We start from the raw sequence: 24,087 nt of genomic DNA, 5'->3' as shown, positions 1-24,087 counted from the left end.
AGAAACAGTGGCTTGGAAGCAGAGCAGGTCATCATGACCAGACAGATGAATGCACAGAGCTCCCGTTTCTTTCCCAGGAGTGTCCTGTGACAGCCGAAGCCACGGTGAAACCTATCAACCCCCAACATCCAGAAACCATGTCTCACATCCACAGAAGCCGGTTGATTATATTTAATGTTAGATTTTTTCTGCAAATTCTATGCTACCACAAATCAGTTACATTTTCAGGAATGTGAGATTTGTTAAGCATTAAATCAACTAATGAAACCAAACTAATACGAGTGTAATTAATGTAAGCAGCTGTGAACTCTTAACCTTCTAGCCTGACTATCAGCAACTTTTAACAGAATACATCAAAACCTGGACTATCTTGCCTGAGCACAGCTGATAATTAAATCACTTGGTCCAAACCATAACAGAACAATCCTCCAAATCTCACACTGAGCTTAAATTGATCACACCTAACCCTCAAGTGTCTCCATCCTCACCTTCGTAAGCTTTAGCGGCATTGACCAGGCTGGACCACTCCAGTCCACAGGCTGTGTCAGGAAGAGGCATGAGGCCAGGATCGAGTCTTCTCAAGGGGGGAACTTTGTCTCTAACTTCTGTAAGGGACAGCTCGGAGGCAGACAGAGGAACTGAGGGACAGGAGACAACAGCTGCAGTAAGTCAACAAACCTCTGCATGAAAGAAGGGCAGCTACATCAATTAAAACAGAAGAACTCTGTTTCTGCCTTGCAATTTTCTCAACAACAATTCATCCACGATTGCTTCACTACATTCGAGAACAGATGAAGAAAGAGAGACTGTCGATGTTTCAGCTCAGTAAAGTCACTTAAGTTTGCCATTTTGTTTCCCTAAACTCAAACATTCTTGAGCTTTTGCACCCAAATGCCACATACGATTGCAGCATAGTGCCGAGTGTGAAGTTGTTTAGATGAGCGGTTCTTGAGAAGGCTGAAATCATTCCATTTTAAACAGGCACTCCTCTTGTACTACACGACCGCAGAAGTTATGAATGAAACAAATGAGAAATCAATCCAAAAAGGATTTCTTTCCACTAAACTCCTTGGATCCCCTCAGAATGAAACCTTGGCAGCTAATACACTCAACACAACTGTTTTGATACATTTGCTTGACCTTCCTGAAAACAAGTTGTTGCAGTGTAAACTCACTCTTCTTGCCCTGGATGTGGTTGGAGATGGCGTGTCTGCGTGTGGGCAGCGTGGAGGTGAACAGCACGTCAGTGGGGGTCGTCTGGTTCTCAGAGTCAAAGCTGGACTCTCTGCGCCCGCTGCACAGTGACTCGTCTGAAAAGGTGCGCTGCAGGGTTCGTCTGGGAGACTACAAGGAGAAAAGTAGCAGGGATCAGAGCTGTGTGTGCACGTTCATCAGAGTAAGACTGTTTGGAAAGTATTTGTGTGTTTCTCACTGGATCTCTTTGTGGTGTCTCTCCCGGGTTGTCCATGATAATCAGTCTCTTCAAGTCGTCTTCAATGGTGCTTTTGTAAGTCCGGCGTGGAGAACGCAAGTCCCTTAGTGATGCTCGGAGTCGAGGCTGTCCAAACACATTCTTAGAATTCGTATCCACCTGCCTGAACATCATGAACACAAAGGATAACATGTTATTTTCTTAATCATCTCTGTCCTGTACCTCCTCAAATTCACCCAAAGCATGAGCATTATGTCCTACAGTAGGATATGATGATGGTATTTTGCATGTACTCATTATCAAACTACCTCCATTTCAGAGATACAAAAATCAAACTAATTTGATGCTGTGCTCTGTAAAGTCATTATATTTTAAAACTTGTGATGCTCGAGGAACAGAATGAATCTGTTGGGTTTATTTGTAGCATTCAGTCACTAACGTACTTCTTGCTGCTGCCATCAGAGTTGGATGTTGCGTTTGAGGATGACGGTCCAGTGTCGTCGTTCATCCAGGCCGTTTGTCTGCTCTTTCCATATAAGGCCTTGGGGGCGGAGCTGGACAGAGGGATGGAGCACAGCTGAGCTGAAGTGGGTGTTGTTGTGGCGGCTCGGACAGGCCGGGCTTTCTCAGCTGTCGGAGTCTTGTAACCTTGAGGTGTGTAGGCCCTAAGAGGGTGGAAAAGACACGCAGAAAGACACATGATTAATGCATCAAAATCAACAATGTTGTAATGAAACACAGTTAGCCTGAAGAAGTTTTGACTCACACAGGCAGCGTAGAGCAGGAGGGAAAGTCTTTTTATTGTTTTCAACTGTTAAAAAATATTTATTGTGAGAAAGGTTCTCACAGGCTCAACTTTGGAATAATCATTTTACTCAATGTTTGTCAGAGGATAGGGCTGCCTGTTTACCATCCTTTTCAGAGGAAAAGGTCAATATTTACAGTCATATTATCTCAACAGTCTATGGGTAGATGGACTGAAATGCACTATGATGCAAGCTGGATTCATTTAATGTAAAAGAACAGGCTATTTAGATCAAATAAAGAGGAACTAAATACTACATCTTGCATAGTATGGTTTAATTTTGAATTTAGGACACAGAAAGACCTTCTAGAAATGTGGTTTAGCATTTTGACACAGAGAATTAGGCATAACTCAGCCTACCAGCACCCGTAAAGTGTGTTAATTAATGATCTTCAGAGGTGTTGATGGGATTTTTTGTTCCATTTTGAGAGAGCTAGCTGTATCTCCCTGTTCCCAGTCTTTGTGCTAGACTGTATTTATATTTAACAGATACATAACTGAGTAAAGTGTGACTTTAAAGATCATCATAATCATACGACTATGTTGTGGTCGACCCTCTGACATGTATCATCACTGTATCATCACTATAAACACTGAAGTGAAACACATGAATATAATACAAAATAAATTGAGTCTATTTTACTGCTCTGCACGTGTTGTCTTTCTACATGAGTATAATTTACTACTGAAGCATATATTTCTCTATCCTCCTCTTCAATGATCAGACAATGAAGTATGCCATTAAATTACAGTTATAAGTTATGAACTACAACAACCATCAAGAGATCTGAAATGTCTTTCATCCACCTAACATGTTCTTCACAAATGCAAAACCATCTAACCAACAATTCAAGGACATTCAAGTGACCTTTTCATCATTTAGAAAACAATATTGTCCCCAAAACAAACCTTACAGCACAATACCTGAGCTGAATCGTCTGTGTTCTACAGCCTTCTGTTTTCATTTTATGTTTATATTATGTTTACAGTCTGACACATCCCAGAGCTGACTGCAACATCTGGGTTTAAACACAGATTGTTTTAATCCAACACAGAGTGGTCCAACCCTGTGTGTGTTTTATGATTTTCATATATTCATTAGTGGGGGTAGCAACGAGTCCACTAGCAGAAGAGATCACATGATGATCTGTACGTTTCACAAGGATTAGACTGCTTTAATCCTTAAAGAGATACATTTTCTTTTATAAACAGGATCTGAGTGTGGTACATAACTGCTGCTGAGTCTGGTTCAGTACAGTTTCCTTAAAACGTGTTAAAAGTTATTACCAAGTACATACATTACTTCATCCAGCTGAGCAGCATTAAATTGTGAGATTTATGAATGTAACTCAACACTCTCTCCACACAATCACGTCAGCACATATCTTGGGTAAATGTGCTTAATAACAACTCTCCATAAAAGATTTATCTCATCAGTGAGCCGTTCTCTTACCTGGGTTTAAAAGCATCCATTTTATCAGCACTGGAGCCAGGAGGTGGGAATGTCCTAGTCCTGTATCCTTTGTTCTGATTGGCTGAGGCAGGTATGATAGGTGAAGACTCCCGTCTCCTCGCCTCTCCGCCACTGCTGTTCCTTCCCACGGACAACTCCTGGACGCCGCTGTAGTTAGGGAAGATGTGCATGGGCTTGGGGGGCTGGCTGTTGGACATGATTCCGTGGCGAGTGTTGTTGTAGTGGGTCGAAGCGTCGATGCCGCTGTCGTTAGACCCCCCCTTGTTAAGAAGGTCGGGGTCAGTGTCGGCAGGGTCGCCAAGGCAACCCCCGCCTCCTCGGTCTCCTCCAGCTCCTCCGTCGAACCAGCGCTCGTCGCTGTGGCTGCTGGAGGCGTTACTGGACAGGGTGTTACTGCTAGAGTGGCTGGAGTACTGAGTCTCACCCTGCGGACGACAAGAGGGCAAAATCAGATACACTCAGAGGTGACGGATGAATGAATGAGATGGGGTGATGACAAGTCTGACCTTCGAGTGTCTGTTTGGAGAGTCTTTCCCCGGGATATCCTGTCTGGGTAGCCTCCTCTGCCCCCCTCCAACACCCGGTCCTCGAGATGACGACGCCGGGACATGCCAGAGGGGTTCTAGACAGAAAACACACACAGACACTCACAGGATTAAAGTAAATTACACTGAACCTCCATGGTTGGCAAAGAGGATTAAATACTTATGGCACATTTAAACACCGACCTCCCCCCACCCACCAATGACAAAATCACACTCTGTCATCTCTACTCTACTGTACACCCACACTCTGAAACAATGTTGAGGAAATGAATGTAGTAAAAGACATGGTGATTAACTTCATCATCATCATATCATCTAATTTTAAGTTGCCCTGACAAATATGTCAGCAAACAGTTGCCTATTTACATATCCAGCTGATACAGTGCAACACTATCATCCATATAGAGTCACGTTTTCGGCCACCTGATGGAGTGTACGTCCAATTTCCAACCTCCTTTAACCTCTGTTTTTGGTCTCCACCATCTGTTGAGTGAAATATCTGGGTCTTTAGCTGGAAAACCCTCCACCATGTTCACCACCTAGTTACTAACTGTGTATGTTTGCTGTTTGAGCAGGAAGTGTACAGCTATAGACAGCTGTGATAGCTGAAAAAAATGGTGATGAAAGCTGTGAGAGTGACCACAAGACTAACACTGCAGGTGAAAACTAAAACAATGAGCTAAATAAAAAGAAACGCTTAAGATAATGGGAGCTGCAGGGTCATCAATATGAAAATCCCCTTTCACACACAGATATGCATATGATCCATACATCCCTAAAAATAAAAACATGATTACAACTGACTCTTATAAAAGATGTTATCTACACCCTCAACACATGGTTGAGCTTTGTGCACTTCAAACATCCAGCGCTCCAACACTTTTAGCTTAGCTGCTACAGGGAGTATTTCAGATATTATAAAGGTAAATAATGTCTTTTCAAATTATTTTGGGATCTCTGGGTTTCCAGAGAGATTATATCCGATGGGCTGCATGATTCCATTTTCTGTTCTTCTTTAATTGTTGTGTGGACTACAAGACTTTCCATCGAAATGAGAGTTAGTAGATAATGACTGAATATTCACTTTTAGGTAAACGTATCCTTTAATAACTTGCAATTCTTTTAAGGGTGACGTACCAGTTTTGCAGCGCTCCATGGTGCTGTCCTGACTGGTGAAGCCTGAAGAAGATTCTCCACTGGAGGTGATGTCCACGCTGAGGTGGGGCTCATATGGCAGCAGGGAACGCTGTCCTGTTCCATATCTACACAGATCATAGGAGGAGAGAATGTACTTTATTATAAACACATTCATCTCACAGTTATATGTGAAATAATTACACAACAAATACACTAAGAAAGCCCTAAGACTGTTTTGATTTGACTGAGCAGAGGAGGATTTCACTTGCTGTTTTGCATCCTGATGGCGGTTGAATAAAAACACATTTTTCTGGTTGGGCGAGATGTTATCAACCTCCACACTGTGAGGAAGAGCCACCCACACAACAGATCCTTCTGGGAGACAGTGTGTTCATACACGTCTAACTGCAGACTGGATCACACCACACTATTCAGCCTCGTCGTAAGAACAGATATAATGCGACTTGAGCATACAAAATGTAATGTTGTGTTATGAGTCATATCAGACATGTTTAATCAAGATCAAAGGAGCGATGGAGAGGTTGGGAAAAAAAAAAGAACACACACACACACACACCTGTCAGGTGAGGGTTTGTAGCGTACGAAGGGCCCTGGTGTGATTCCAGGCGGCCCCATGGTGGAGAGGCTGACCAGGCCAGAGGAGGGCGAGGAGAAGCTGGCTGAGGGGTTTCTGTAGGGCAGCACTCTGTCGCCTCCTGCAGGAGACAGACTGTAGTGGTTCTCTGGGTAGCTCACTGGCCTGGAGGAAGCACAAAGAGATGCTGGTGGTTAACCAAGAGGCAAACACGCACACCACAGGGAGGTGAGGCGGACAAGTAGGGAACACAATGAACCATTTATCTAAATTAGTGAGAAACAAGCTGCAACAAAAGAGATTCAGTTAGATGCTGCCAGGATTTGATTGCAGTTATTAACTTTGAGAGTGGGCAGTGTGACACCATCTCCAAGTGACATGCGTGTGGTTAGCTACTGAGAACAAAATGGGTCAAAACAAAACACAAAATATCCCTATAAACAGAGTTACATATTCATTCCCTCAGAGGATGATCAAAGAGAACATAGTACTTTAAGGTCATACACTTATACCCCAAGTAGCCTTGACAAATTAGAGTATTCAGTTTTGGCAGAGGAGCATCCTGTTTAGTTAAAAACACGTCTTGTTCAAGTAGAATAAAAAACAAAAAGTACAAACAGTTTCTCACTTTTGAAGAGAACATCAGTTTCTATTAATGCAAAATTGGAAATATTTTTAATTAAAAGGACTGAAGGGTTACAAACTGTGAAGCAAAAAGAACATGAACGTTTGTTTGAAGGTGATTTGAGTTGCATGCACGAGGAATGTGTCTACAAAAAAATGCTGAAGTGAGTGATGTTTCCATCCAGCTGACATCATTTTACATCAACATTCATTTTTATTTTGAAGTCTCTCTGAGATTAAAATCTTTTTCAAAGGAAGACCCAGCCAAGAAGGCATCATAACAACATTGTCACACCAATAAATAAAAAATGTAATAAAACACAAATCTATAATAGTGGTTTCTAGGAGCAGTTCATCAGAAAAGGGTAATCTAATGTGAAGTCTCACCTCTTGGAGTTGAGGTGCTGAGGCTCCCTGTAGGGAACAGGCATCAGGGCCTTATGTGATCGGGGCAGTGGAGGAGGTGGGGGACCCATGGGGGCCCAGCGCTGAGGGATGGGGGCACTGTGGAGCCCTGGAGGAATGGGCGGGCTGTCCCATCGCCATTGGGGGCGAGGGGAAGGTCTGTAGCCCACTGCCAGGGGCTCAGGTTCTGGCTTCTGCTCCATGGTCTTCATCTCGTACTCCTCTGTGCAGCCCCTAAAGACACAGAGAGAAGATGAGGGGGAGGTCAACTTTTATCTGCTCAGGACACAAACACTCAACCGAAATGTTCTCATCGCAGCCTGCTAGCTTGATATCCAGCACATATCTTTTACACATCATCATTATTTCATTCACACAGCCTATTACAGGAGGGCATCAAATATGCATAGAGGATGTATTCAAGACGAGACAAATGCCAAGAGGAGGAGGAAAGAAGAAGAAGGAGAAGAAGAAGAAGAAGAAAAGAAAAACAGTGAGGGGGGGGGGGGTGAAAAATGGTGTCAAAGTGAAATTCACACTGAGATAAAACACAGGAGAAATCAGATAAAAAAAGAACATGGAGATAAACAAACACGACACAGCAAAGATTTGTGAGAGCGAGATGAGAACACAGTGTGTGATGTGTCCTTTAAAGGGTCTGTTCACTCAAATTAGCACTGCAATTAATGATTATTTTCATTAAAAATCAATCTGTGAATGTTTTTGTTTTGATTTATTAAAACAAAAACATATTTATTGAATTCAGTGGGATGTCAATGGGAAGTATTTTTTCTTAAACCTTATATAACCATTTCTTGTCATGAAAGACAAGCAAATATTCATATCTGAGAGGCTAAACCATACATTCTTCCAATTTCTGCTTAAAAATTACATCAACGATTATTTACTGTCTGTTGACCCAAATTTCAAAACATTAACAACAAACAAACATATTTACAAAGGGACTATTTCCGAATCAGAAATTATTTCCGGTGTGGATTATTCTGAATAACAGGTTATTACTTAAAAGATAAACACCAAAACTATCTACATGGATAGATACTACTACGTATGTAAACATAATTGAATGACAGAAACACAAACATACGATTATGAATACTAGTACAAAACAAATGACAGTGTACGCAGAACAGTGCAAAATATTTAGAAAAAACATAATCAATGAACATGAAGATGACATGTGGAGAGATGTTCTGATCAATCAAAGAACATTTTTTAACTCGATTAATATCCAAACCATTACATAACCGCAGGACAAACCTTAGAGAGAGCAGAGCCTCCACATGTTGACATGCAGTGTTTCTTCCATCACACTGTCGGAGGTGACACAGCTGGAGCTCCCCATCACACACACACACACATGCACGCACACGGTCAAACACACATCACACCTCTTCTCCTCTGTATCCATCCATCTTGCATGTGCACGACGGAGTCAGAACAGCAAAGGAAAAACTCTGGTCTCTCTTTGTTTCTCTATCTTTCTCTCCTCCACCCACTTCACTCACTCTCGGTGGTGTTGAAACACGTCCTCCTTACCGAGCGCGTCTCTTCTGCCTCTCCAACTCGAAACGCGCTCAACCCTACCGTTTTTTTTTTCCCTCTCTCTCTGTATCCCTCCCCTCCTTTCCGCCCTTTTCATCGCACAGGGCATGCATTTTTAATTAATCACTTCCACTCATTTATTTATTTATTTATTTTGTGGTCTCTTTCCCCCCCTTCCTGCAGATTCCAGGCCTTAATCTCATGCAATCTGCTTGCCTGGCACAGAAACGAGTCAGAGAGAGAGGGAGGGAGAGACGGAGAGAGAGAGAGAGCATGAGAGAGAGAGAAAGAGAGAGAAAGAGAGAAAGGGGGGAGAGTGAAATACAAGACCCTTATTATCAGCTGCTACTTGAGAGAGAGAATGAGTGTGTATGTGTGTGTGTGTGTGTGTGTGTGTGTGTTTATGCATGTGTGTGCGTGTCAAAGGGATTTAACTCGGTGTAATTAAACTGCCTCTGACATTAAAGAAATTTAACCACTATGCGATCACACATCCAGCCACAATTACTGTATTTAGGAGCTCAGAAACACACACACACACACACGCACACACACACACACACACACACGCACGCACGCGCACGCACTGTGGTTATTTCTTCACCTCCGTAGCCGTTCTGTAACACCACATCAGCGTCTCATAAGGCCTCGTTATTCTGCTCTCTGTCAAGGCCGTGTGTGTAGATGAAAGGTTTAAAAAGGGATGACGGCAGGGGAAAGAAATAAGATTGTGGGAGGAGGGGGAGCGAGCTGAACGAGATGACTTGATACGAAGGACAGAGAAACAAAGAACAGATTTGGCTAATTCGCGTTAAAACAAATGCTTCTTTCTCTTTGTCTCCGTACCTCATTTCCTCTAGAACCACACATCGTTTTTTCTCTCTCTGTTCACTCGCTTCCTCTTTTCACACACTCCCACACAAAATCCTCTCAGAACATTGGAGTCTAGCCACTATCTCACCCTTGCCTTTGTGTGTTTGAGTGAAGAGTGTCCTGTACTCACTCTAGCTCTCTTGTCCCTCCACTCCTGCCTGCTAACACTCAGCACCCTCCTGTGCTGTCACCTACTGCCTGAACATCTGTATTCAACACAGCTGTTTAATAAAAATGAATCACTCAATAAAGCATTGAGACACACCTGCGAGGGCCTCCCTCTTCATATGGAGGAATTATGACCACTTTGACCGTGACAGACGTCCTCAGCAGGTCGATCATTTGCTCGTGAGTCAGCGTCACCGCCGCCACCTTGCAGATCTCCACTAACCGACTGCCCTGTCTCAGTCCCGCCTGCCAGGCAAAGCCGTACTCCTCCACCTGCAAAACCACAAAGAAAAAAAAAAGTCTTCACACAAGCCAGTTATGTACAGCCAGGAATCTTCATAGACGAGTATTTGAGGAGGAGATCTGGTGTGGCAGATGGTCATCTGATGGTACCTCAGCCACGGTGCCATCCAGGCGGACATGGAAGCCCAGTTGTCCCAGTCCATTTCTTCTCAGAGTCATATCCACCGTCTCACATCCCACCGTCAATGACTGGTGAGAAGAACATGAACAAAACAGAACAGAACACGACATACAATAAAAAAAATAGATTTAAAATATTATTACATTTGTGTGTGTGAATTTAAACAGTTTCTTGGACAAAGAAAACAGCCTGAAAGGCCGTTAAATACTGAACCCTGATTCTGGAGACTTGACCAGTCTCTATTATCTGTTTATTTGGTATTTTTAGAAAGATTAACTCATTTTTTAATATCTAGTTTTCTCTTAGATTAACACAAGCTAGCTAGAGTCTAGGAAATCTCCTTTTCCCAGCCTTTAATTCATCAAATTTTCCAGGGATTATCACAATTTGAAATGCCTCTTATCAGCAAGGGCATGCAGTTGCCTGAAATCATTTAGTTAAAAAAGTGAGTTATATAATCCACAGAGTACCTGCATGCTTTATAATATTTGTGTTTATATTGCAATATGTATGGAATAGGCTGGGATTAAAGTGTTTGATCATCCAAAGCAATTCATCTGTACTGATGTCGGAATTGTTTTCATAAATACGCTTTTTAGTGGCCTTCTGCACTGTGTGGCTAAAATTTTTGCGTAATGTCCTACACGTACCAACAAAGAAGAAAGCTGCAAGTGCATAAACAAGGATGCCTGTATCAAACACTGCATGTAATGCAATGACAGGGAAATATTTACAATTGCCTTTTTAGGAAAAGCTCTTACCCTTAAGGATACACACAGAAACATTTAACACAAGTAAACAACACAGGGCACCTTAAAGCTCTAATCCTCTACACACTATGATCACAAACACATACAAGTTCTGTGCCTCAAAGGTCACACAAATGTGCATTTTCTGCTTTGGTGTTCACCATCCCTCTACTCTTGATAATCTCTCACCTTTAATCTCTGCACCACCTCCCTGATGTCCTGTGCACAGCCCTCTGGTACCCGCACCGCGATGTGGTCACCTCTGCCATAGAAGATCTTTACCGCCAGACGTTCTGGTGTCCAGCCAATCACGTCCGCGCAGAAGCAGTTAAACACCACCTCTTTGGTGGAACAGTCTGTCAGGAGGACGTATTCAGCCGACAAACCCAAGGCACAGGGGAGTTCAGTGCCTCCTCCGCTAAAGTCCTGGGCTAGGACCCTCCAGGCGATGGCCCCCGCGGCTCCCAGCTCTGCCCCCTCTCTTGCCTTGGAGCGCTCACGTTTTTTGGACGCGAGTGAGATGAGGTTGTTGAGCTTGCCGGCTGAGTCGAGTGGCGTGCTGCTGACATAATTCTCAGCCAGGTCGCGCAGGTATTCCTGCCGCGTTCGCGTCGCCATGGTGTGGAACTTCTCTGACTTGTGCGCTGCATTTTCTGCATTGATAACTTTAGCTAGAAGAAAGTTACGGAAGGTCTCTGGGTCACGGAAGGTGACGCTGCTGGGGATGGGTGGGCCAAAGGGAGGCACGTCTTTCATCCTTGTCACAGCAACACTGAAAGTAATGAGGCGTGATTAACTTATTGTTATCATAGTTGTGCGTATATAAACATGAAACATGTGATGGCTCCGTTCTTAACATTTACCTGTAACAGGTGTTTTCAGAGCAGGGGTTGTGCACCCGGACGATAACAAAGACATGCTGGAAGTGTGAGCGAATATTCTGAGGGGTGAAAGGCAACGCTCCCGGCTCCTGGAAGATTATGGTGACAATGTCGTTCCCTATGTGCCTCTTTCTCAAGAGCTGAGCAAGAGGAGGGATAAAAATGACAAATTAATAAAAATGAGCTAAGATAAATGGCACTGACACAACTGACTCAGTCAACGTTAGAGAAAGTCTCACAAGGGAAATGAGAGATTGAGACAACCAGACGCCAAACAACAGCTCTTTATGTAATTTGTTTTTCGGATTCTGTGTGGGCTATTTGTGTCTGTGTGAGCTGGTTTGTCCGTCTATCTGTTTTCGTGTAGGAGACATGGCAGAGAGTCCAGGCTGTGTCTGTGCGGGGCTCTTTGCCAATCCTCTCTTCATCTGCACGGGGAAGTGTGAAAGTACCAATTATGTAATCCGGCCCACTTTTTGGCCACAGATACTCACATTCTCCAGCATGGTGCCACAGGAGGATCCTTCACTTGCACTTATGAAAATGTACATGATTGTGCTAATGTAGCAGTTAAAAACTAACAATTATTATTAGAAGAGATCATTCGGAGAGAATTTCTGATCTTTTATGAACATCTTGACTATTTTCTATTTAAGCATCCTTTCTAAAGAAGACTAAATACAGCTGATCGATGGTGCAAGACTATCTTGTGCTCTCTCCCTTATATATACAAGCCTTCACACTTTCTATATGCCCACTACATTTCTCCTATTCATCCGCTGTAGGTCATTTTTAAAGGCAATGCTGCCACCTAGAGGTTCACTTGAGCAATCAAACCTCCTTTCTGCTGCAGCCTCTAAACCTCTGGATGGAGTTATTGTGCCATTTATAAAATTTGATCTTCTAATATTAGTTGGTATCAATGAAAACTGTTGAAACACTTAATTTTCTTAGAAAAAACTGTAACCCTCACATTTCTTGTGTACAAACCATTTACAAGATCTTAAAAAAACTTGTTTACATGATAAACAATAAGTGAGTGTGTGCCGTGTGTATTTTAATAAAAATATACTATTCCAATTTAAAAGGTCAATTTATGCTTGAGGAAGAACAAATGACTGTTCTGCAAGTGTGTAAACAAATCCCAAGCACCCAAAGGGCCTGTCTGAACACACGTGTTCACCCGTGTGTTCCTCTCACAACAACACTTACGCAAAACATTAAAAGGACCCACACGCAAAAATCAATAAATAGATACATCTTTAAAAAATGCTATCTTACACACTGGTCACTGACACACAACCCACGTTGCAAACACACAGCGCCCTGGAGAACGTGTAGGAAGGCAGCTTTATTTGAAGAAAAAAAAGGAGGGAGAAAATAAAGAAACTACTGAACCCCACCCTGCTCTGATCCAGTCAAGGAACGAGAGGGCAAAAGAAGAAGCCGGAGAGAAAGAGAGGGCAAAAAAGCCACAAAGAACAAAGACTATGAAAATACGAGCAGCTGAATGAAACTGGAAAGAGGCTAAATGAAGAGGGTGACACAAGTCACGAGTTTCCACTTGATGAATTCTTGCTGTGGTTTACAACCCGGAGAAAAAGGCTCCAACTTACAACCACAGGCAGACTTTGAAAGGCTTTGAGGGACTAGACAGGACATTCATGGATGTATTTCTCGGCTGTATACACCAAAAACTTGGCTTGAGACACTCGGGCCTGCAAGTATGTGATGGTGCAGGATTTAGGAAGGGGTGCTTATAAACTCTTACCTGCTGGGGGTTGTTGGGCATGTACGGCAGCATGGTGGACACGTGGAACATGACCTCGTAGCCTTGGTAGGTGGTGTACAGGGAGTGGGTGCCTGTAGAGTCGGCTGAGGAAATACACAAAATACATAACATTGCTAGCTTCATCTATCTGTAAAATTATCTGATTTTGTCATGCAGACATACTCGAGGTGTCTTTCATGTAAATCTTCTTTGCAGCTTAATCCAGATATGAATGGAACATTAAGGAAGATTTAAGGTTTCTCAATGAAGGATAACTTCGCAAAAGCAATGTATGACAAGACATTCAATTTAAAGACAAAAGAGAGGCAAAATGGGCTCATTTGCATTGTTTCTGTATCTTATCTTCTGCATCTGATTTTATTTTCTCATAGCATAGGAGATTATAATCAATGTATAGAATTTAAGAGGATTTAGAACAATATATTAGCAGCAATGAAATATAATATTAATACATGTGTTTTTATTAGTGTAATATCTCCTGAAACTAAGAACTGTTGTGTCTTGTGTTGTTGTTGGGTTCTCTTCCATAGGGGACCCTGTGTTTCTACAGTAGCCCAGAATAGACAAACCAAACACTGGCTCTTTTGCGTCTTAAGGGAAGATGAAACGAGGGGTATTCCATTTGTTAAAATCTGCAACCTTACCACTTGATGCCACTAAATTCTACACACTGGTCCTTTAAGTGATACTTTCATAACAGTGAGCTTGGTAATACTAATAATTCTGCTATAACCTTGTGTTATCTGCACACCATTGTGAGTTTCAATAGTTGATCTGGAAACATCACCATCTTTGTGCGGAATAGCCAATACGTTTATGGAACACAGTGGATGTCTGAAAGACTATGTTCAGACTACCAGCCCAAATACATTTTTGTCATATCCAGACTGAGTTCAGGAAGTCTGGACAGCAAAAAACAAAACACATGAAATGCAAATCATATCCAAACCACATTTGGTGGTGGTTTGAAATGCAATTCTAATCGAATTTCAACAGATGTTTCTCAGTCTGGACGCTGTGGTCGCTCATATCGGGTTGTGTCTTTTTCATTACTCGAGCTCTACACACGCCGGTGACATAAAATACAGAGAGACAGAAGTGCACCTGAGCGGCTACGAGCAGAGTTGTATGGACGACAACACAGATAACAGTCTGTGGACAGACACACTGAAATAAACGTTATGCTCTGCGACTTGATAGCGTGATTGTTGGGAAGGGAAGATAATGGATCAATATTTCTCATGTTTTTACGTTTGAAAGCCGCGTTACCGCTTGTATGAGGTGTTTGAAGCCAGTGTCATCTCCAAATCAACCCATACTGATATGTTGGTGATATCTAGACACACAACTTCGATATGATCACTTACAAATAACAGCTCCACGATCTAGTCTTTCAGATCTATATTGAGAAACAAATCGGATTATCCTGCTGTCTGAACATAGCCAAAGGGGCTCTTGTGAAGACTCACTCTTTGTGTCGAGCTGTGCGGCGTATTTGGTGAATCCTTTGAGCAGCACCTGCTCCCCCAGGAGCTCCAGGAAGGCAGAGAAGGCGGGTGACGCCTCCTCATTGTTGTACATCTCCTCCTCAGTGCTCTGGCCTGCACGGCACAGCAGAACACCCACCTTGTGCTTCTGACTTAACTACAAGAGAGGAGAGAGATAACATTAACACTACACACACAGCTGAAACACCACAATCAAACACAGCTGAAAAACTGCAGTCCAATGCAGCTTAATGTCAGAGTAGATGTTAGAGATAACGATGCATTTAAACACTCACTTTGAGCAAAACTTGATAGTTGTATAAACCGCCTACACAAACAAAAACAAGCCTACGGCTGGCAGAACACCACGGCCGTGCAGTTCAACCTCCATTAAATAAAAGGTGAGAGAACATGGCTAAACATTAAAGCTTTTATGGCCACACACTCATGCTCGACACACCACACCCTGCTTCACTCAGCTTTCACAGCCCTCAGTCCAATTCTGTACTTTGCACCAACACTAAATCTGTTATAAAGGTTTCAGACATTTTTACACACAGTACCCGAGCATACCATATGTCTCTGTGTTTCACTATTTAAACTTAATGTATTTTGCCCTGAAGACACAATGGAGACATCGCTGCTGCAGGGATCAACCGTCAGATTTTCAGTTTATCAGATAAGTTGGAAAAAAATGTGCAAATACAGACTAATAACTCACCCCTTGTTCGTCCAGTTTGAGGAGCTGTTCGGTGACTTTGGGTGTGCTGAGCGCCAGTCTCAAACAGGAGACGTTAAGCTCGGGGACGACCTGCTCCAGAACCTCCTTGAGCGGCAAACCCCGCACCGTGCCGTGCCTTCCCGTAGAGGCCACCGCGTCCTCTAAGATGGAGCCTCGCAGGGTCACGAGCTGAATGCGGGGAAATAAAACAATGTTGTAAAAAAGGAGGAATACAAGCTTCTGCCCTCCAGTAGAGGATTTAGAGTCCCTCCATTTGAACGCAACAGGCTAATAAAGGCCACCAGCAATTGAGAATATAAACGTAACAGAACGCAAACTGCACACACCTCATATCACAAGGATTTGTTTTAAGAGAGCTACAGTAGGTATAAAAGTCTGCAAAGATGGTCCACTTCTCTTCATCCTGATGGTAACAGACTGTATTCACCATAGAGAGGGTTTTGACCGTCCTTTACCTGCTACTTGGGTCTTACGAAGCAGGGACATACTGTGTTGCTGCTGATCTACAGTCTTGCTAGACATGTTAATAATCTTACTCAGTTTGTTCTTGTTCAAACTACTAAAGAAATACACATACCACTGACTGAGACCAAGCCTGGGCTACCAGTAACACAAGACAGACAGAAGAACATACACAGTAATACTATTTGGTATCAGAGTTGCACCTATCAGTTGATTTATTGATAAGTTGTCAATTATTATATCATTCGCCAACTATTCAAATAACTGATTACAGTTTGGGTAAATCTTTGAGAATAAGAAGTCAGATTTCTAAGATTTCTGCCTCTTATATGTGAATACATCTGGTCTCTTTGCTGCCCTATGAGTAAACTGATTTGAAGACATCATCTTGGGCTCACTGACATTTTAAATAATTGATTAATTGAGAGAATAATCAACAATCAAAGTAATCCTTAGTTGCAGCCCTGTTTGAAATGAGTATACTTTTACTGGGAGAGGTCAGAGGTCAAGTTCAGCTACAGTGCAGTACAGCTCGGAGATGGAGAGGTGGATGATTTGTAGCCTGCAAACCTGAAGTGGGTCTATCAGATGAGGGATGGTTTCACTACTCATAATAACGGCCTACTGCCCTGCAGCCACACGCATGCACGTGCACATGTGCGCACACACACACACACACGCACACTAATACACAGTGAAAGTGCTCTGTGTGGAGGATTTTAAGTTGAGCTGTATTGTGCATTAATATTCTGCTCAGTATTGTGCTGCCACAGAGTGCTGTTCCCTGGTGAGAGGAAATTGACCTGCTTCAAAACAGTGAGACTATAATAACCTCAGATACAGTCGGGAGGAGTGGGCTGTTCCTTCTTGCTGCACACACATATACACACGTGTACACCTACACACACACACAAATGCAGCTTCATTAAAAATACATGGCAGACTGTGGAGCTGGCAGGGGCCGGAGAGACGGTTGAACCTCAGAGACTCGTGTGTGCGCCGCAGAGAAATGAAGCCTGATTGACACAACGCAGCTGAAGTGACGGAGCACTCGTTTCAACTCATCAGCTTCCGTGCGACTACGACACGCTGAGCAGGAGGGCTATGTGTATAAATGATGGAAGGAGGGAGAAGGAGAGAAACGGGAAGTCTCACCACCTTGCTGTGTCAGCACTGCTGCACTGAATTAAATGACAGACTTTAGGGGGATGGATATTTGAGAGGAGCCGCGGCTTGAGTGGGAGAGAATAAAGTCTGCAATCAATCTCTTTTTTTTCTCTCTCTGTGTGGGAACAGCAGGCCTGTGTGAGCTGGTTGTGTCTGTTAGCTGAGCTCTGTGTACTTAGATGGCGGAGACGCTCCATTGTTACTCCATAGCTAAGGTGATGAGGCCAGGCAGCCATGTAATCCAGCTAAAAACAACATTGTACATAGTTGAAGGAACATGGCGATCAGAGGCAAACTTTGCTGTTTGAGCAACCTTGACAACATTAGACAGGTGTTGAATAAAATATAAAAATAACTGTTCATGGAGACCTCAGACCTCTCTAACACAACCTATGAAAAGACAGAACAGAAGTAGGGATGCACTGATTGTGAAATTCTGGCCTGATTCAAATTTAGCTGCACTTCACTTTAAATGAATTGATGTGTTTTAAGGTCATTCAGCCCCTCATTACACAACACAACCTTCTTTCACATGAAAAGATTCATTTGTTGTTGAAAAGTAACGACTTCAAAAATCCTTTTAGACTGCTATACAACTACCTAGTCTGTGAGAAGAGCTTTTCAGTGCTTACAAAGCCTCACACACCGATGCCAGGGATGTCACGAGCGAGTAGCTCATGAATGTGCCTGCACAAAATTGATGTGAAACTACAGATACACATCTGCCAGCGTCATCAGTGAATGTCATCGTATTTACCAATAGGTTGATGGCAGTTTACCAGGCAAATACTGGCCCATAAATCGGTGCATACCTAAACAGAAAACTAACACAATATCTGTGCTCTCTGTGATCGGCTAGAAATTGGCTGCAGAGAAATGTACTATTGCAAGTTAGACAGTGTGTCGGAGTTTGCATGCAACTTTTGGTCTACTTGTCCGACTCCTTTGGATTTGTCTCATGACATAGATGCACTAGGTAATTTTTCTGCCTCAGATGAATTTGCCAATCTTTTCCAGTACAAACAATTAGTGTCTTTGTCTTGAGAGTGGCAAAATATGCTGATAACTGATGTTTTTCAGAGACCAAGGTGAGATATTAAAACGTCTTGCTTTGTTCACTTTAATAGCACAAGTCAAAGAAAAGCCTCATATCTGAAAAGCTGGAACTTGTAAATATTTTCGCATTTGTGCTTTAAAAATAACAATCACATGATTTATCAATAAACAGAACAGTTGTAGATTAATTGTCTGTCAATAACAAGTTCATATTGATACCACACATCAATCATGAACAAATTTTAAATATGAAGTTTGATACTCTGGAAGCAGGAATTCACAATGTACATGTACGTAAATGCTGATGGAGACTGCAGAGGAGCTAATTTCTTCCTGATCACCCGCCCGCCATTTAACACATTACGAGTATTTGATTCATCAAAGTGGAAAAGTGGTTGGGTGTGCTCCCGCTGAGAGCACGCCAAACACTTTGGCCAGAGCAGCCAGTGTTTGGTTTGGCTTTGCTGAGCTGAGAGCGGGCAGGTGGAATTTTCCACTGGCAGATGGGAGAGGGGGTGAGGGGGTGAGGAAAGAAGAGGGAAGGTTAAAATCTGGGCACAAGGGTGAGGAGAATCGCAGGTAAGGACACAACAGGAGAGGTAGAGTAGAAGAAATCTACAGTAGCTAAGGAATTAACTTGAGCGTGCACGCTCACACTGACTCATCAGTGTGTCATCGCTCAGAAATCCCCAAACACACACACACACACACACACACACACACACACACACAGCAGATTAGCGTACCTCACTCGTCCTGACGATGAGCCGGTACTGGTACTGGTCTTTCAGGTCTTTGGTGTCTTCCAGTTTCTCCCTGCGGATGCTAATCGCCACAGCGCCCATCTTCTCATCTGTCCCAAAGTAGTTTGAGTGCTCTGGTGAAGAACAAGAAGAGATCAGTGTCAATGTGGGTGTTTGTTGGTTTCGTAATTTTCTAAAAAATGAATATTTTTTAGTTTTAGACTGTTGGTCGAACAAAACAAGACATTTAAACATGTCAACATGGGCTCTGATAAATTGTGAGGAGTATTGTTTGTTGTTTCATAGAAACATTTTAAAGACTTTTATAAAATATTATGCATATTTTTAAATAATTGTGAAAAAAGCTGATGATTTAATCATTTCTTTGAGTTAAAGATCAAAAATGTTTTGCGCCTAGCTCCTCCAATATAGAGATTTGCTGTTTATGGACATTCCTGACCAGCTGATTAGCATATATTTTGTTTCAATATTTTCTAATCAATCTGGAAAGCAATTGTTAGTAGAAGCCCTAATCTCTTATAATTGTTTGTTACAAGCAGTACAATAACTGAAAATAAAGAAAATCCTAGAATTAAAAAATTAAATTATAATTACAACTAGATTACAATTTAAATAAATCATTATCTCAGCAACAATTAGGTATTCAATCCCACCTTTCTGTAGTGTTTGATATTTGATAGAGAGAAAACGGTACATGTACCCGTCAAAAGATAAAGATGAGACAGATAAGAAGAGTGTGATAAAGCGAAAGAGATGTTGGAAGAAAACATACCAGCCACTGTATGTGCAGTTAGCAGGACTGACAGCAGAGGAGCGTGTCAAGGACAGGACTAAAACTATGACATGTTATCTAATAATCAATACTCACATAATTCCAAAATCAATTTAGCTAACACAAGGCATAATCTACAATTAGACTACATATATCTCAAAATAAGACTATACAGGAACAAATATGTTCTCCAGGAACTTAACAAAATTAGGTGTCATAAGCCACCAATTAGGCAAACAACAAAAACACATTCCTCCATTTAAGACAAAGTTATCACCACGTTTCATGAGCATCATCATGTCCTCCTTCAAAGCTCCTAAGCTAAGCCATGGTAATGCCAACACCACAGGCAATGTGGGAGTTGAACAACAAATTCTCCAGACACTCTAGAGGAATCAAGCTTGACAAGTATTCCTCTTCTACCCCCATCCGACTGGAGTGTGCCGGAACGACGTTAGAGACTCAGGCCTGCTTAGCTTCCATGTCATGTCCTGTGGTGAAAATGTCAGCTTTTTTGATGAGGCTTTCTGACGTGCACACAGGGCACGTCACTGTGCACACGCACAATCACAGTTGCGTTGTGGGGGACAGCTAAGCTGGAAGAGTCAGCAGATGAACATATTTTTGGAATGATAACCTTTATCTGTGTGGCTGCAGGCCTCTCTCTCTCTCTCCCCTCTCTCTCTCTCTCACACACAAACACACATGCTTGCTTGCACACATGTGCTCCTAACAGCATCTGCCACTAATTAGGGTGCAGCCAGATGATGCTTGCCAAGGGGAAGTTTCATCCATACTGTCTGAAGGGGTGATGTTGACAAGAAATGCCCACATCCACGTGTCTGGACGGTCACACATCGCACAACATTCCTGTCTGAAGTTAGGTGTTACTTCGGACACTGAAAACCAGATGTAAAACAAAGCTACACTGGCTGACGAGTACATTACTAAGTGGTACTTGTGACGGAGCAGAAAGGCAGGTGGTGTATTATCAGCTCAGAGTTTGCCAACAGTCCAGTGGCAGGTACATGTGTAATAAAAACTGGGAGTGCTGCCAGCTCGGCCCACTCTGCTCTGCTCAGGTCCAGCTGGATATTAACTGCCACAGGATGAGATGTGAAGAATGACACTGGGGAAACTCTGGTTGGACAAACAACTTCTACACTGTCTAATTCACAGAGCCAGAATCTGAATGTAAAGTGGAATTGGTACATATGCTTCAGGGCCAAATTATCAATTGACATGCTTGTTGTAAAGTTTCTCACACGCCGTTTTTATACAGGGCAGCAAGTCGCAAATTTGGCTGTCCTTTTTGCGGCTTGGTCCACGGACTTAGACAGAAGGCGGTAAATTGGGGGTCTGTCCATTTCTATGTAAATCTGAGCTGTCGATGTGCCGGCAATTACGTGAAATGGGCGGAGGTGTCGATGATGACGTGCACTGTTGTGCGACCCACAGCCGGGGAGTTTTAAAACCAGGAAACAGCTGATCAAAGCAGTCAGTTTATCACTTCATCCGCGGATGTCAAGATGAGCAACTGGACAGCCGCTGAGATCTGGGTGATGCTAGCATCTCCTCGGTCTCTGTAGCTGTCTTTCTTGTCTGCTTGTTGTTGTAGTGGCAAGCTAATAACGGTCGCTACTTTCAAAGTAAAAGCCTCCCGCCAAGAACCCAGTTATAAACTCAGATGGGGTGAATTGTAAAGCTCTTATTTTGAAGACAAATTTGACTTGCATGCTGGGCCTGTTTGAAGTATGCTCTCTTGTACCAGTGATCATTAGAATTAAAGCGTTCTCTGCACATTTTCATAAACTTTAATTGTGCTAAAAAAACGTTTAAGCATCTATTGCAGCAGTATTACAATATGTATAATCAATGTGTTTGATTCTTAAAAGCACAACATCAGTGGATATTTATGCTTATTTGTGATATCTGTGTCTCAGTATTACCTCTTCCATGGAAGTAGTCTCTGTAGTACTTGGCCCCCAAGTCTACATGCTCTATGCTGTACAGTTTCAGTCTTTCCAGTCTCGTAACCTGCTGTTCAATAGGCACCTCCAACACTGAGACGCTGGCGTTACTCCTCCTCAGCCAGCCCCTTGCTCCGTCACCTCCTCCATCTCCTCCTCGCTCTGCTGATGAGCTGAGGAAGCTGATGTTGCGCTCCCCATGGCCCCCAGTCTCATTAAGAAAGTGGGGGCAGCAGAGGAGTAGTTGGCTCGAGTTTAGGGCTCCAGGAGGCCCATCCAGGGGGTCCACGCCCAGGGAGGGTGGGGTGGAGCCAGGGTCGAGGCTCAGGGTAAGATCCTCTATGCTGGAGTAAACCGGGTCGTTTACAGCTGAGGATCTGGAGACAGACAGGGACACTGAAGCAGCTGATGCCCCTGTTGCGGTGTTCCTCCTCTGGGCAGCATAACCCCGCTGAGCCGCCGCCTCATGAAGGTCAAACAAGATACTCTGAGCATCAAAGTGGACAAAGCTCTTGGGACAGACCCAGGGTTTGTAGGAGGCCTCCCCTGAACCCCGACCTCCGTCCTCACCAATATCTCCTTTCCCTCCATCCAGCTCTCCTCGACTAGAGCTTCTAAGTTTCCTGAACAAAGAGGAGGTGCCCAGAGAAGACTCCGTCCCTCCACTTTTCTTCCTTGCCCTCTCTGCTCCGTCCTTCCTTCCTGTCCCTCTGTCGTCCCCGCCTATAGGACCAGGTGAAGGAGCAGAGGGGAGGGGTGCGTTTGGTGGCGAGTCTGGAGTGCGCAGCAGTTCCCCAAGGCGTACGGGCGCAGAGCTACGCTGGTCTGGCCTCTCCTGGTGGAACTGGCTCAGCATGTCAAAGAAGCTCTGCTCCGGAATGCCCTGGATGTCAATGGAGGAGGTGCTGCCATATTCTCTGAACAGGTTCCCCATCCCGCCACCTCCACGGACCTCCACCTTGGAGCACAGAAGGGACAAAAGTTTGTAATGACATCATTGGATGGAAGTAATTTCCCCAATACTATCATTAAAATCAAAGTAAGGTTGTCATGCCTAAGCTTCATGACAAATCCCTTTAATAGAACCACAGTTTTATGAGCAGCTGAAGACTCACCTCATTTTCGTCCTGTTCGCTTAGTGTCACCTCGCTGTTTGAGCGCTGTCTCAGTGGAGGGAACACTCTCAGGCTCAAAGGTGAACCTCTTTCAAACCCTCCTCCTCTGAACTCCACATCCTTGGACCGCCGTCGTGGCAACCTGGCAACTCCTCCCCGCACCAGCCCCATGTCAGATGACAGAACTGATGAGGAAATTGTGGAGAAGTCATCTCCATGGCGATTGCTGCCAATCTGCCCATTTTCAAGTAGCGACTCCCTCGACTGTGCTCGGCGTGGGGGCCATTCTGCAATCCGTGCCCGGACACCCATTTTGGGCACAGAGACACGTGGTTGCATGGCTGGGTCTGCAAGGCCAGGAGCCGGGTGGCCATTTGGGGTGTGGCGAAACGGAGTGTGCTGGGGCAAAACACCACCTCCTCCACCTCCATCCAGGAGGTCCGAGGAGTTACAAGTGACCCCTCTGTCTCTGTAGCTGTTCATGGTACCCCGGGAGAGCTCAGGGTAGGTAGGCAGGGGGTTGGCATCCCATGTCAGGCGGGGTGCTGGGAGAGAGGGAGAGGAGGGGCCCCACACACACTCGGCTGACGGTGCTACGGCCTCCAGCTCCCAAAAACATAGCTTTGAACTGGATGGGTGGTAGAGACTTCACTGGTCCATTGAGGACCAGTGTGGGTCAAGACCGGTCCTCTTCTTCTTGGATTATTTTCTGCTAATGCAGATCTGTAAAAAACAGGAACAAACAATTACTCAAACCAATCAAAATCAATCTAAAACCAAGATATGATACATAGATATGAAATACTTTTTTGAAATCAGGGCTTGTGTGACCCAATTTTTTTCCAAAGACGCAATGAAAAACTGAGCTTGTGACCGACTCACTCAACTGTACAACAACGAAAGACTGATAAGACAGAGAGAGAGAGAGAGAGAGAGAGAGAGAGAGAGAGAGAGAGAGAGAGAGAGGGAGAGAGAGAGAGAGGGAGAGAGAGAGAGAGAGGGAGAGAGGGAGAGAGAGAGAGAGAGAGAGAGAGAGAGAAGAGAGAGAGAGAGAGAGAGGGAGAGAGAGAGAGAGAGAAAAT

At 43.6% G+C, this 24,087-nt stretch overlaps 1 protein-coding gene across 4 annotated transcripts in view; it reads right to left on the bottom strand.

Annotated features, from left to right (window-relative positions):
* Positions 1 to 24,087, bottom strand: part of sipa1l3 (signal-induced proliferation-associated 1 like 3) — a 74,054-nt gene that overhangs the window by 2,447 nt on the left and 47,520 nt on the right. For all 4 annotated transcript variants that reach the window (XM_030392357.1, XM_030392330.1, XM_030392347.1 and 1 more), the window contains 19 exons: positions 23,006 to 23,728; positions 21,870 to 22,848; positions 19,131 to 19,261; positions 15,679 to 15,867; positions 14,940 to 15,114; positions 13,450 to 13,553; positions 11,661 to 11,818; positions 10,987 to 11,569; positions 10,018 to 10,116; positions 9,722 to 9,897; positions 7,000 to 7,251; positions 5,971 to 6,153; positions 5,394 to 5,518; positions 4,218 to 4,333; positions 3,691 to 4,136; positions 1,876 to 2,097; positions 1,433 to 1,595; positions 1,176 to 1,344; positions 489 to 638 (listed from right to left, as the gene is read on the bottom strand). In XM_030392357.1, coding sequence (XP_030248217.1) covers positions 489 to 638; positions 1,176 to 1,344; positions 1,433 to 1,595; positions 1,876 to 2,097; positions 3,691 to 4,136; positions 4,218 to 4,333; positions 5,394 to 5,518; positions 5,971 to 6,153; positions 7,000 to 7,251; positions 9,722 to 9,897; positions 10,018 to 10,116; positions 10,987 to 11,569; positions 11,661 to 11,818; positions 13,450 to 13,553; positions 14,940 to 15,114; positions 15,679 to 15,867; positions 19,131 to 19,261; positions 21,870 to 22,848; positions 23,006 to 23,488 — 4,903 coding nt within the window. In that variant the 5' untranslated portion in view covers positions 23,489 to 23,728. The remainder of the gene's footprint in view (positions 1 to 488; positions 639 to 1,175; positions 1,345 to 1,432; positions 1,596 to 1,875; positions 2,098 to 3,690; positions 4,137 to 4,217; positions 4,334 to 5,393; positions 5,519 to 5,970; positions 6,154 to 6,999; positions 7,252 to 9,721; positions 9,898 to 10,017; positions 10,117 to 10,986; positions 11,570 to 11,660; positions 11,819 to 13,449; positions 13,554 to 14,939; positions 15,115 to 15,678; positions 15,868 to 19,130; positions 19,262 to 21,869; positions 22,849 to 23,005; positions 23,729 to 24,087) is intronic.

This window comes from Sparus aurata, chromosome 2 (genome assembly GCF_900880675.1).
Source record: "Sparus aurata chromosome 2, fSpaAur1.1, whole genome shotgun sequence".
NCBI classification, from domain to species: Eukaryota; Metazoa; Chordata; class Actinopteri; order Spariformes; family Sparidae; genus Sparus; species Sparus aurata.
The sequence above is the reverse complement of the archived record's forward strand: the minus strand, read 5'-3'. Positions and strand labels throughout refer to the sequence as shown.